The following is a 12484-nucleotide window of genomic DNA, read 5'->3' as shown; positions in this document are numbered from 1 at the left end:
TAACAAAGGTTAATGGGATACAGGGATGCCCACCCCTGTGATGTTACTCCTCCTTGGAATAACAGGACTGGGTTTTTGAGGTTGCTTCTTGCTCTTTTGTGTCTCTTGCATTTGATATAGCAAGCAGATCAAACAAACATCTCCACACCATCCTGTGTTTCAGTCCCTACACCCTGAGGACAGCCTGCTGGGAACATAAACTCATCAGGAAATTCTTGGATGATGTGCCAAAAATATTTCTAAAGAATAGAAAGTTGTTCTGGCAGGAGAATATGTTTAACATATAAATAATGGATGTCTCCAGCACATTGTGTGCTTTGAAGCTGCGCATCTTGAGTCCAAAAGGAGGGTAGAGTGTGCGTTAGAGGCAGCCAGAGGACCGAGATGCTGTGTTGTCTTCAGTAAGTGCCTGGAGCCTCAAATCCTGGTGTTTGGAGATGGTCAGGAAAGTTCTTCACATCACAGTCGCAGCTGCCGTGTCAGCTGTGTGTTCACGTGCAGGTGTGAAGGCAGTACAGCACGCAGGGGTTTGTTGTCTCATTTTGAAGGCCACTCCATTATAAGCAGGCTCTAATGAAGCAGACCTTCGTTTTTATCCACTGCAAAAGGCTTTCCCTTGCTCCACGGAAACGGAAACAGCAGAGGGAAAACAATGCTCAGAGAAAGCTCTTGAGGCTTGGAGCATCATAGAGCAGTAAATATTTGGTTTGAAAGACAACACAATTGCATATATTTATTATATATATAAAATTAATATATATAATAATATAGAATGTATTTATTAGAAGCCATGTCCAGTGGTTGCTGTGGTGATTTCTAACATGGAAATGCTCATTCAATATTGTGCACCAAAACCAGGGAGCTCACTGACACTTTTCTAAACGCATTCTTATTCAGGATGTCCCCACATCACCACTTTTCACTCGTAGAGCTCTTTAGTGCAGCACTAGCATCTTCCAGCACGGGCTCCAGCTGTGGGAAGTGTATTTAAAACCGCCACTCTTAAGGACCAGCTGCGGCACAGGGTTCAAGTGCCACAGGAGATCAGTGCAGGAGCAGGCAAAGACCCTCCTGTCCCAGCCACGCTCACTCTTCAAGTAGGGAGTAACATTCTCAAACTCCTCTCCTCCCCCAGAGAACTATTTGCTTTTATCCTCTCAACACAAATGCAGAAGTAGAAACTTCCCTCTGTGCGATTTTAGTGAATTGGCTGTAAATTTAAACCTTTTCTCTGAATTAAATGTAACAAGTTATGGCAGATGAATGGAATTAAGAACAGGTTTCTCTAGCTTGTCTGGGATCGGCCTTCTTCCCAAGTACGTATTTTGTGCAGCCTCGCATGGTACTTAAGAACATATGTCATACGGTGCATCAGTGGATGCACATGAACTCGCTACCTGCTAGTCCTGACAGTTCCCTAGGATTTACTCTGCCTTTCTTTTCTCAGCTCTTTGAATTTTTCTGCCTTCAACCCAGTGAAACGTTATGCTCTGTCACAGATAACTGAACTGAAAGTCATTTGACCAAACAAACTCTTTGGCAGAGCCAGGAAAAAACCTGAAAGTCTTGAGGCTGTTCTGGGAGAGTCTTGGCTTTCCAGTTTACTGAACGGGTGAGTCAAAGCGGTGGGATATGCCGAGGCTGAACGCATGGCACTCACACAGCCGCTGACATCGCTTTGCTCCGGATCCATTCAGCTTCAGCTCTAATGCCAGCTCCCCAGAGTTAATGTCTACTTAAGATATGAACCGTTGTGTGAACAGCAGAAAAAAATGACAGTATCTGTCAGTGAGATGTGAGCTGACATGGCAGCACAGGAACAACTGACAGGCACATCAGCAAAGACCTCCTGCTTTTGAGACACCCTTGGGTGCCATTTTCTAGCATTCTAGTTGATTTCTGAAATGCACCAAGTTCTGGGTCCAGCCAAGGCACCTTCGTTCACTTACAAATCATGTTTCCCTCCTTTCCCTCCTCCTACAACTGCGAGAAGGAAAAATCCTTGCAGTGTGTTGTTGCAGCACTTGCAGCAACATCTGCTTTTGCTAGGGATGGCATGAATAGGCTGCAGCTGTTATTACTAGGAGCGGGTATGAATGGGAGAAGAGTCCCAAGCTATGGTGACACTACAAAACCTTCACCCCAGAACAGTTCCATGCACAGTTGTGCTGGTGGAGCTGGAACCGGGTTGTTACGGGGGCTGCTTCAGTTGCAGCTCGTTTAAGTTTTATTCTTGGGTGCAGCAAGAACAATACATCGCTTGTTTGGAAAGGCTGTAGCAGAGCTGGTGCGTGATCCAGGAGACCTTGTAGCAAGGTCTTTGGGGCGAGCACGCTCTCTTCCGCTGTTTGAATGCATTTGGCACAACACGATCCTGGTTCGTACGCAGGAAAACAAATCTCCAGGACCACAGAGTTTTGCACGGTTTCACTGCAAAGAGCAGGCCTGGAAGAGCTGACTTTAGCAGTGTGTTTGCAACCTGTATAGCTGGTGTTTGTTGCTGTCATGAGTGGTGTTTGTGCAGCAGAGACAAACACGGTTCCCGTGGGCTTTGTACTGCAACCGTAGCACAGGTCTCTGATACCTCTTGTACCCAGAGTGGCTGTGGGTGCAAGGCTCACCGAGGGGAAGAACTGCTGGTTTCCCAGTTCTCTGCTATGTGCAGTCAGTTCCACTGACTTCACAGAGATGTTTCACCTTTTTACATCAGCAGAGATTTTGCCCTCAGGCTTTAGCAAAACACTCATTTGTTTTTTTTAAAAAGAAACAGCAGGACTGGGACAAGATAACCAACTATGCAGTGACTTTAAATGGCATTAAGGGTCTCACCTCCTTCTTGTTCCGGGAAATTGCATTTGGATCTATCGATCCCAGCGACAGGTTTGGGAGAACAAAATTGAGCACTTTCGCTGCAAAAACCTGTGGGAGAGGAAAGCAAGCAGTTAGAGCAAGAGAGATAACACAGAGGGCCAAATCCTGAGCTGATGGGAATCAGTACGGAAGTTAAATAGTTGAGAAATGTCAACTGACACCAGAGAAAGATCTGTCCTATATTTAAAACGTTTCTTTTGAAGAGGAAGTGTTTAAGCTGCTCCTGGGATCAGGGAGTGGGTGTGCTAGTCTGAAATGCCATCAGCTATCCATCCACATGCAACATCACAACTTAATTGTACTTTGCCTTTATCTCATTCTCAAATTAATTTCTTAAAAGGTCTCAGTTAAGGATTTTGATAGGAAAAAGCCATTTCCAGCTCTCAGAAGGGCTGACTTTTGTTGTTTTACTGCCCTTTCCTTGCTGCCACAGCTCTGATTCCAGGCTGCAGTGCATAAGTAATGCTTGGTGCAATTTGCAGTAGTTGCCTAGGCTGCACTCTTTTAGATAAGCATATTCTCTGGGGAACCTGTAAATAAAACCAGCAAAATGTGCATGCATTGGCTAAGGAAAACCATTGCTCACTTGTCTCCTGGGAAAGAAACACAAAAGCATTCATTCAGCAGCCCAGGCTCAAAACCACTGGCAGAAGAAAGCATAACATCTTTCGTTTCAATAGCACTAAAGCACATTGATACCAAGGTTCTGCTCTGATCTTTGGTAGCTGTCTTTAATTAAGTGATTGCTACTTAAGTCAGAAAATATGCAATTAGTGTTTGTTGGTCTGTTTTATGGCCCTGTCGTGTTCACAGCTAACACTCGCAGCTAGGCTGTCACCTATGTTCCCTGATTCTGCTGATATTAATCCCTTCTGAAGCACTCCCTGACATTTCAGATCACAGATGATACATGACAAAGTTATTATGATATTAGCAGAATAACACAAGGTTAAAGTCAAAGTCATCCACGAGTGAACAGCAGTAAAGACTCACATTTGGCAACGTGCGTGTGCATCTGGCTACACAGCGGCATTACTGCCTACCGGTACATGGAGTCCCTCACTGGTTATGACATTGTGTCAGCAAAATTAATTTCTGCTGAGGTCTCTGGAGTTAGACTAGTAAAATAACACATCCACACCAACGCAAGTATAAGCTTATGATGCAAACAAGCAGGAATGGGATTTTCTTTGTTAGTGTTCACTCCAGGTGGTGAAGATTTGAGGAATGCACCTTCAGGAATCCGAGGCAAGGTTATGCACTGACAGCACTGTAATAGTTTTGCTTCTTACCAAACACTTACAATGACCCACATATATGTCAAGTAACTTTAGACACCTAGCTGAGGTATTTAACTTAGAAGAAGCGTAATTGTCCTGGGTGTTCTTTTAAGAGTATGGCGAGTGAGAGAAACAACCCCCGGAACACCTCTCATCCAAACAATGGTCTGGAAGTGCCCTTCCGAGGACTATCACGGCAACCTCAGGCAATTAGCTGCCCTAAAACTGAAGCCTGAGTTAACAGCTAGGTGAGTTCTTATGCCTAATGATTGCTTGTTCAAGACGAAATACCTTGGCACGAGAGGTTAGCTGATGCTCTCTCAAGATCAAGAGTACTGGACCACAAGATCAATATGTTGGTTGGTATTAAAGCCACAGATATTTGGGTCCAAGATGACACATAAAAGAGTAAAAGATGGCATGGGTTTTTTTGGAAGATGGGTGCTTTGCTTACTTTTAAATTTGGCTGAAGAAAGAAGTTAGTTGACATACTCTCTAATTCCTAAAGAAGCCACGAGTTTGATGGTGATTCTGCTCTGTGTCTGCTCGGTATGTGTATGAATACTTATACTCCCAAGGATCTGCAATAGGGATCTTGCAGAATGAGCATAAATTCGAACCTTCCTCTCATATGATCAACAATACACCAGCCTAACGATGTGCTGAAGGCGGGGAAGGTGTCACAAGGAAAGGAGGACCGCATGTATGCTCTTTCTCAGCATGTGTTTCTCTTCCTTGCTGGAGACAGGCTAGACAGGCTTTTCTCAGATTCAGCACGGCCATTTTTCTGTTTCAATGATATATGTTTATCATCCCAACCCCGCAGCCTGCTGCTGACCTTGCCTCCGTGACATCCTTTGGAAACGTTCTTGAGGTTTTTGCACGTGTCTGGAGTTTTGCCAAACAGAGTCACAAGGTAGGGCTGGCTGCTGACCACAAGTGTAGCAGCACGTACCGTCCTGGGTTGGTGATATGTGTGAAGTCACGTCTGGTGTGCAGCCGTGCAAAAGAAGCACCAGGCCCAGGACATAGACATGTCAGATGCACTTACACATACACATATATATATATATACCACCTGTGTGAATATAAACCTTCTTTATGCACAGACAGAACTAACCTTGGCCTATAGGACTGACTGTGAAAGGACTCTGCCAGCCACCATCCTTGGAAGGATCTTCAGATCCACAGGAAACGCTCCGTCCCCTCCAGCAGGCAGTGCACCCTCAACACTCAGGTGTAATTTTGATGACTCTTGGAGACAAGGTCATGGCCAGAAAAATCAAGTTTTTATGTTATATTAAAAAATTCAGAAGGTTCCCCTGGGCCTTCACTGCTGATTTTGCGAGCGCTGTGATACAGTTGGTGACATGCTGGAACTTTAATGAAAAGCCACGTTGATGAAACACTGGCTATATTGGATACACGAAGAATTTATTTCCCTGTTGCTTTAAAGTGGCAGTGTCAGCTCTTGAGGGAGTAGCTCCCACAGGATGGGGAACGGGTAATGCAGTGAGGGGGCTGCTCTTGCTTGGGCTGAGGATGACACCGCAGAGCAGTGGCTGTTAGCGCTGCTCAAGGCCACCGCAGGTGTGCGAAATACTAACGGTGTTCAAATCCAGCCCTTCCGTGCCTATGGAAAAGATCCCAGGATAAGACTGAAATAGACGGCTGAACATCGCCTCTCGACTGGAAGTGTAACTTAAAGCTGACTTTATGGGGTTTGCCTTAGTTTAACTATACAGGTGCTTCGCAGTGTAGGCACTTTTCTTCTGAATGGAGCAAAAGGTGTGCTCTTTGCACACCTCGATGTGCTTAATTCTCTCTCCCATCATCTCTGCTTGCCAAACTGCTTGTGTGAATGCCCTTTAGGTCATTACAACTACAAATGAGCTGGATTTATAAAAACATGATGTTTGAACTGGTTAAGTTAGCCAGGCTCATTTCCAGGCTCCGGAAGAGATGTGATGAGCTACAGGGATCAGGTTGAGAGCAGCTCAACAGCATTATCAGGGGGATATGATATCAGGGATACGATATGATATCAGGGATACGATATGATATGATATGATATGATATGGTATGGTATGGTATCAGATACTGTGTCTCCATACTTGGATACCAAACCAATTCATAAACATTTTTCTGAACCTGATGGCTAACATCTCTGATAAACTGGACAGACCACTGCAAAGCCAAAATAAGAGGTTTTAATATAGTACCTTCTCCCAGTTTAACTATATCTTTAGAAACAGTCCTGTGCACCGTGCAGATTCAGCCCGAGTGACTGGGAGACCCTCAGTTACTGGAACAACGTGATGTCCAGTCAGGCTGGAAAGCAATAGATCAGCAACAGGCAAAATGGAAAACACTGAAAGTAAAGAGGAAACTTTTCTGTGCACTGAGTCCTTAAGCAATAGGCTGAGGGTTAGTGTAGGATTAATTACTAAGGAGTATTTCCAAAGGGGTTGTCCTGCCCACCTCATTTCAAAGCATTCAATAACAGAAACATAGTGGGAGAGACTCTTTTACCCTTACTCTGCTCTTTGCCAACATATGTGACTCCCACCTCTTTGCATTCTTTGAAATTTTGAAGATTCAGAGCTGAATTTTGTCCAGACTAGTTGAGAAGAAAAGGGGGAAGGCTCTCTCTCTACACTGGATTTGCAACTGGATGCTTCTATCAGGACACGGGATTTACAGGGCATTGATGAAATTGTGCTTCCGCAAAGGGCAGAATTTGATTTTCCTGCCCGCAGGCACCAAACGTGCTGCACTTCTGCTGGGGCCAGGGCTGGCTCAGCAGCGAGGGCAGGTTTTTCTAAGACAGACTGAAGGACGCAGTGTGTAATCTGGCCCACTGTTATTGTTGCCTTGAGCCCCCGTTTGTTTAGGCCAAGGTGAATTCTTGCTCAGCTGGAAACTTCCCCAGCGAAGGAATGAATGCAATAGTCCTTGGGAAATGGCCCAGGGCCGAGAAGTCGTACCAGTTCCAAGGGAAAACCAAAGCCTTTGTGCCTCCCAGGCACAAACACCAATGAAACGGGTTTTGGCTCTCAAGAGGAAAAAAAAAGCACACAAATGTTTTCAGCTCAGCTTTATGGGAAAATGTGGCTTACAGAGGAATACTCTGCCTGTTTCCACTCCTTCCTGTTGCAAATACCTTTTCAACTCCAGGACTGATTTCAGCTAAATTTGACAGAGCAGAGATATTTCAGGAATAATTAATTTTTTATCAGTTTTGAGACTCAACAATAGATTTGAAAGACAAAGCCACTCACTGTGCACTTGTATTACTGCATACAAGACTCTCAAGGAAACACTCTATAAACACCTCCAAAATACTTTAGTTAGATAGAGATTAGGATTTCCTACGCTGAAATAAAGCCATAATCAGGTACAGATCTCCAAGAAACCAGACTACAGTAATGCTAGTTCCCACAGAACTGGTAAGTCCTTATTTCAGAAAGGGTTTAGTATCCAGGAAAAGGTATAGCTCTAGCAGAAGGAAAATCTTTCCATATTTTCCTTGACTCAACTAGGAACAGAAGGCTAACAGTATCTCTCAGATCCAGGCTCTGTGGGGTTTATTTTCTTAATATTTATTCTTTTTCCCTTTCCAAAGTAAGGAAAAACAAGAGCACTGGTGCTCATAGGACCCTTATGCTGAGTCAGGTATAGCCTCACCTGTGAAGAATCAGCTATCAGCCTCCTAAAAGCCCATTTTGGTGCTCTGACTCCTATTTAAGTAAGTTTTCCTGGGCTGGATGACTTCAGGATTCACTTCCCCTCTGAAAAGTAGGTGGGACTGGGGTGGGGGGGAGGTACTTGGAAGGAAAATATTGACTGCCATCCAGGTAACGCAGAATTTTGCATTTTAAGGCTAGAGGTCTTAATGCCATTTCCTTCGGTGGAAGAGCGAGGTGATTAAAAAGCACCCTTTGGTGCTTGGAATGATTTGTGAGGTCAGCAGGTGGCTTTGGCTCCAGCAGAAGGTGTGACAGGATCATACTGAAAGTCGAGGCAATCTGTTTCCTTTCTCTCAAGAAAAAAGAAAGCAGGAGAAATAGCTTAGAAGTGGATTAAACCAAGAAGCTAGCCTTAGGAGAAGGACCTAGGCAGAAAGGATAAAGGAATGAGTTCTGTGGGAATGAGATGTTTGTCCTTCCTGCTGCCTTAGCTGGTCCTTCCTTTTGCTTCCAGATTCTTTTAGGATTCTTGTTTGTTCTTTTAAAAATCCAGAAAGGAGGGGGAGAATTGAGGGTCAGTTGCCCTGCAGAGCCTCCCTGGGTAAGGGCAAGCTGGGTGGTGCAAATCTGGGTCAGAAATAGCTCTGGAAGGCAAATGTGAATGGGAGGAGTGTAAAACCGAAATCCAAACGGGAGGAGAAAGTCTGGACAAGAACCAGCTATAGTACTACCTCAAATGGGATGCTGCTGGGGCAGTGATGCTTTAGCTGGAAGCCTCCTTTGAGGCTCATGAAGGACTCCTGGGACTCAAGAAGTCTAGTTTTGTTTAGAACTTGGTCATCCCCCAAATGCCAAAGATAACCCTGGGCTGACTTAGCCAGCAGCCTGTGTTGCAACTATACCGGCTTCAGTATGAGTCAGGAATAAAACAGAAGAGGAAGGGAAAGGACAGCACTGTGTGGGCTGCCACAGGGTGGGGTGAAGAAAGCACAGTCTGCTACCACCTCCCAGGGTAGCATCATTAGCCGACTCTCACTTAAATAAGTTTTTTTTGGCGGGTTCAGGATTCATTTTCCCTCTGAAAAGTAGGTGGGACTGTGGGTGAGGCACTCAGAAGTATTGACAGGCATCCAGGTGGCACAGATCTCAGCGGGGTTTTGCGCATAAAGGCTACAGGTCTTAGTGTGCTTCCTTCAGCAGAAGAGCGAGGTGATGAGGTGCAGCACAGGCTTGCTCTTACCTTGATGGGAGTGGCGACTTCTGGGCTGGCTACCACTAAAGGAGAGATTAACAGCATGCCTGAAAACTCACTGGGTCTCTCACTAGCTGTCAGAATGGAGATGGCTCCCCCCTGCAATGCAAAATAACAGTCCACAGCTTAATACAGGTGTTAACATCTCATTTGTATAGTAAAGCTGTTACTGGAAGGTGTTTAGTCTAAGCAAACAAATTATTGCTGCCTTGGTGAGAGTGCAGTGTGGCCGGCGAGGAAGGCTGGGGGAGGAGGGGCACAGGGCACTAGAAGTGTCTGGCTTTTGTGGGGGAGAAGAGACCTGCATTCTGTTCTCATGTTAAAACCCCTCATGTCACACTGAACTCAACTCTCTGTGCCACGTCTGTCAGCTCCCTAGGATGCCTTGTGTCCTCAGTTAAAAGGACTGGGAAGAAAATGTCTGAAGTGATGGTCCAGGTGGGAATTGAAAAATCGGTCGCAGCTCTATCAACGTGACAGGCTGGTGCTGCATCGGGAAGATGCGGTGGAGCTGGGCTGGCTCCCTGCTTGTGGCACTGGTAACCTGGGCAACAGCAATGCTGCCATCCAGCATGTGAAAATCTTCACTAATTGCTGGAAGCCCCTCCAGCCCCCCAGCGCTGTGCCCAGCGCCTGGCAGCTAACACCCAGCCCATGGTTCAGAGCTGAACGCCAGCCAGGCTGAGCCCTCCTGCGTGGGGCTGGGGCTGGTGGCGTGAGGGGTGGGGGACGGAAGGGGTCTGGCTGGCTTGCTCGGGAAAGTTTGCAGAGGATTAGTTGCCAAGGGAAATATTTGGTGGACTTCCACACTGCGGAGAACCAGGGGCTTGTTAAATGGAGTAGCAGCGAGAAGCATCTCAAAGACCTCACTGGGAAATTAGCTCCTTGTTACAGTGGCTTTGGAGCTCAGCAAGCACTTCAGAGCATGCCATGCCTTCTTATGCAAGAACGCTTGTTTATCTGAGCATGGGCTGAATCCCAAAGTACTTATTCATTTTCCTCTCCTCCGGGAAGGCAGGGCGAGCAGATCAATGACATCAGTGGGAATATTGCTAGCTCGAATAAAGGGATTTGGCCCGTGCTGTCAGAATCAGACTTCAGATCTGCTCACCAAATCAGTGCCTTTGTTTTTGCAGCCCTAATCCCTGGTACGCTTTCCTGTTAGGTTGTTTAACTGAATGGAGCTACAGGGTATTTTCGTGCTAGCTGCTCACAAAGCTTTGGAAGGCTTAACCTCCTGATTACTGGTTAAAATGAAAGGAGAAGCCCAATGCTGCAGGGAGGTTGTGCGACTTACCATGTACCCGGTGTGAATGAATGGTCCTATTAAAAAAAAAAAAAAAACCAGCCCATTGTTGCAAATGGCACTAATTAGGGCCATGATCCGGGTAGAAAAGTTAAGGGCTGACTATACTCGAGACAGATCTCATAGGGTAAGGCATGCTGGCAAATCGGTCAGTGAATGAAGCGGAAGGGAAGGCTGCTTGTCAGTTTGTTTTTCATGCTGTGGGCCGAGTTATTCCCTGCCATCACCAGGGTACCACCGTGCTCTGGCACGTGTCCTGGGTGCTGCTGCAAGGGGTAAGGGATGGTGCTTACCATGGAGTGCCCCAGAATGAGAATGGGCAGCCCAGGGTGCTCTTTCTTCATGAGATCAATGTGCTGCAAGCTGTCCCTGATGAAGACGTGGAAATCTGAGACAACCATACGATCACCCTCGCTCTGCCCGTGGCCAACTGTAGGGGAAAAGGAGAGCATGCATCTAGGTCATTCGAAGCAGTGGTTGCAATCATAGAATAGTTTGGGTTGGACCGAGAAAAGCTTTAGTAGAAACGTGTCTGTTGGACTGTTGCTGTCCTAACTTGACCTTCCTCTGCAGTCATCTTTCAACAGAAAGTGTGCTGCAAAAATATGAAGGAAGCTGCACGCAGCCGTTTAAGAAGTGCCATGCTGTCCATGATCTAATTTTTACAAAGATCTTATATTCCCCTGTTTCTACCTGCTCTTCAAAACTAAGGGTACCGATCTGACCTCTTCCAGCCTTCAGCATCAGGGCGAGGAGCGCAGAGGGGCTGTCTTGCCTTGCTGTAGAGGCAGCAGATCACCGCATCCTGGGAAATGGGTTTTTGCCCCAGGGATTGTAGCTGCTGGGGTCTGATGGCTCGCTGCACAATAACTGCTGTGTAGAGTCTTGGCAAGAAACAGAAACATTCTGAAGACTAGATACGGTCACTATAAACTTAATGGGCTGTGGAGGCAGCCTTTTCCAGCGCCTGGGTGTGCATGAGCTTTGCAGAGTCCTGCCTTTCCTCACCGATACCCTGGAACACCAGGTAGGCTGGAACTTTCCCCTTCTACGAGGTAAGTGTTCCCAGCAGAGGAGGCTGAGCGACAGTGGTTGCAACAGCCTGCAGTAGGAAAGCACCAAGCAGCACACTCCTAAACCAGTGTTAATGCAAACTGTACTGCACCTGGACACTGTTAGCTCCTTCTGTGCTTGGGAGTTATCTTGTCTGATCAAAAGGAAGGGAAAGACTAAAACCGGAGACGGTGAGTTGCTATGGGAACAGCGGCATCCCTGGCAGAGGTATAGCCAGTATCCCCACAAACACAGTCCCAGGCAATTTTGAGCTTGCAAAGGCTTGAAATTAATACCACCTTGGGGGAGCAGTTTGCATATTTACCTGACCACACATATACGATATTATTTATCACAAATAGGATTCTTCCTTAAAAAGTCTTCTTGCTTGCTTCTGTTCCCTGCAGGTTGTTAAGGAAAACTGTGAGGGGGAAAACACATTCCATCCATACAGGATAGGGTATAGGGAGTCTCAGACAACATCTCCCTCCTGCTGTGTGTTTTCCCTAGGCCTTCTCCAGTGGGCACCTAGGTGTACTTAAAGGCATAAAGGGGCAATGACTTGTCAAATGATGTGAAGTGCCTGATAGTTGTTTACATGCTGGATGGTACCCCCTCTAGTGCTGAGCAAAGAAAAACATTGCCTACCCAGCCTGAAAGCAAAGGCTTCTCAGTTAGATCTGCGGGCGACAGTCATACCAGAAGAAATCGGTATGCCTAAACTTAATTTTCTTGTAAGCCATCCAAAAACAATCACCTTGCAAGTTAGGCAGGACTAATAAAAAGCTGGACTAAATACACTCCATCTAAGAAAAACTGAACCCCAGACTTGTTCTTCTTTTGTCCTGCCAGGTGCTCTCCAGAGTCTTTTGGCAGTGTACACTGCAATCAGCCATGCTGCCTGCCAGACAAACCCATAGATGTCATGCTGGTCCATTATAAATAACATATTACCAGTTCCGCTTTCCATGCATACACTCCAATACCTGCCAAAGTATGGTAAAGCAAGTAACCTCCGTGGATCAGTGACCAG

The 12484-nt window shown here is 46.1% G+C and overlaps 1 protein-coding gene across 3 annotated transcripts in view; it reads right to left on the bottom strand.

Moving 5' to 3' along the window:
- MGLL (monoglyceride lipase) overlaps positions 1-12484 on the bottom strand; it is a 67063-nt gene that overhangs the window by 8145 nt on the left and 46434 nt on the right. For all 3 annotated transcript variants that reach the window (XM_080385410.1, XM_080385412.1, XM_080385411.1), the window contains 3 exons: positions 10692-10828; positions 9081-9191; positions 2830-2919 (listed from right to left, as the gene is read on the bottom strand). In XM_080385410.1, the coding sequence (XP_080241536.1) occupies positions 2830-2919; positions 9081-9191; positions 10692-10828 (338 nt within the window). The remainder of the gene's footprint in view (positions 1-2829; positions 2920-9080; positions 9192-10691; positions 10829-12484) is intronic.

The sequence above is a fragment of the Falco punctatus genome (genome assembly GCF_963210335.1).
Source record: "Falco punctatus genome assembly, chromosome: 4".
Classification (NCBI taxonomy): domain Eukaryota; kingdom Metazoa; phylum Chordata; class Aves; order Falconiformes; family Falconidae; genus Falco; species Falco punctatus.
Note: the sequence above shows the minus strand (reverse complement) of the source record. Positions and strands in the feature narration are given on the sequence as shown.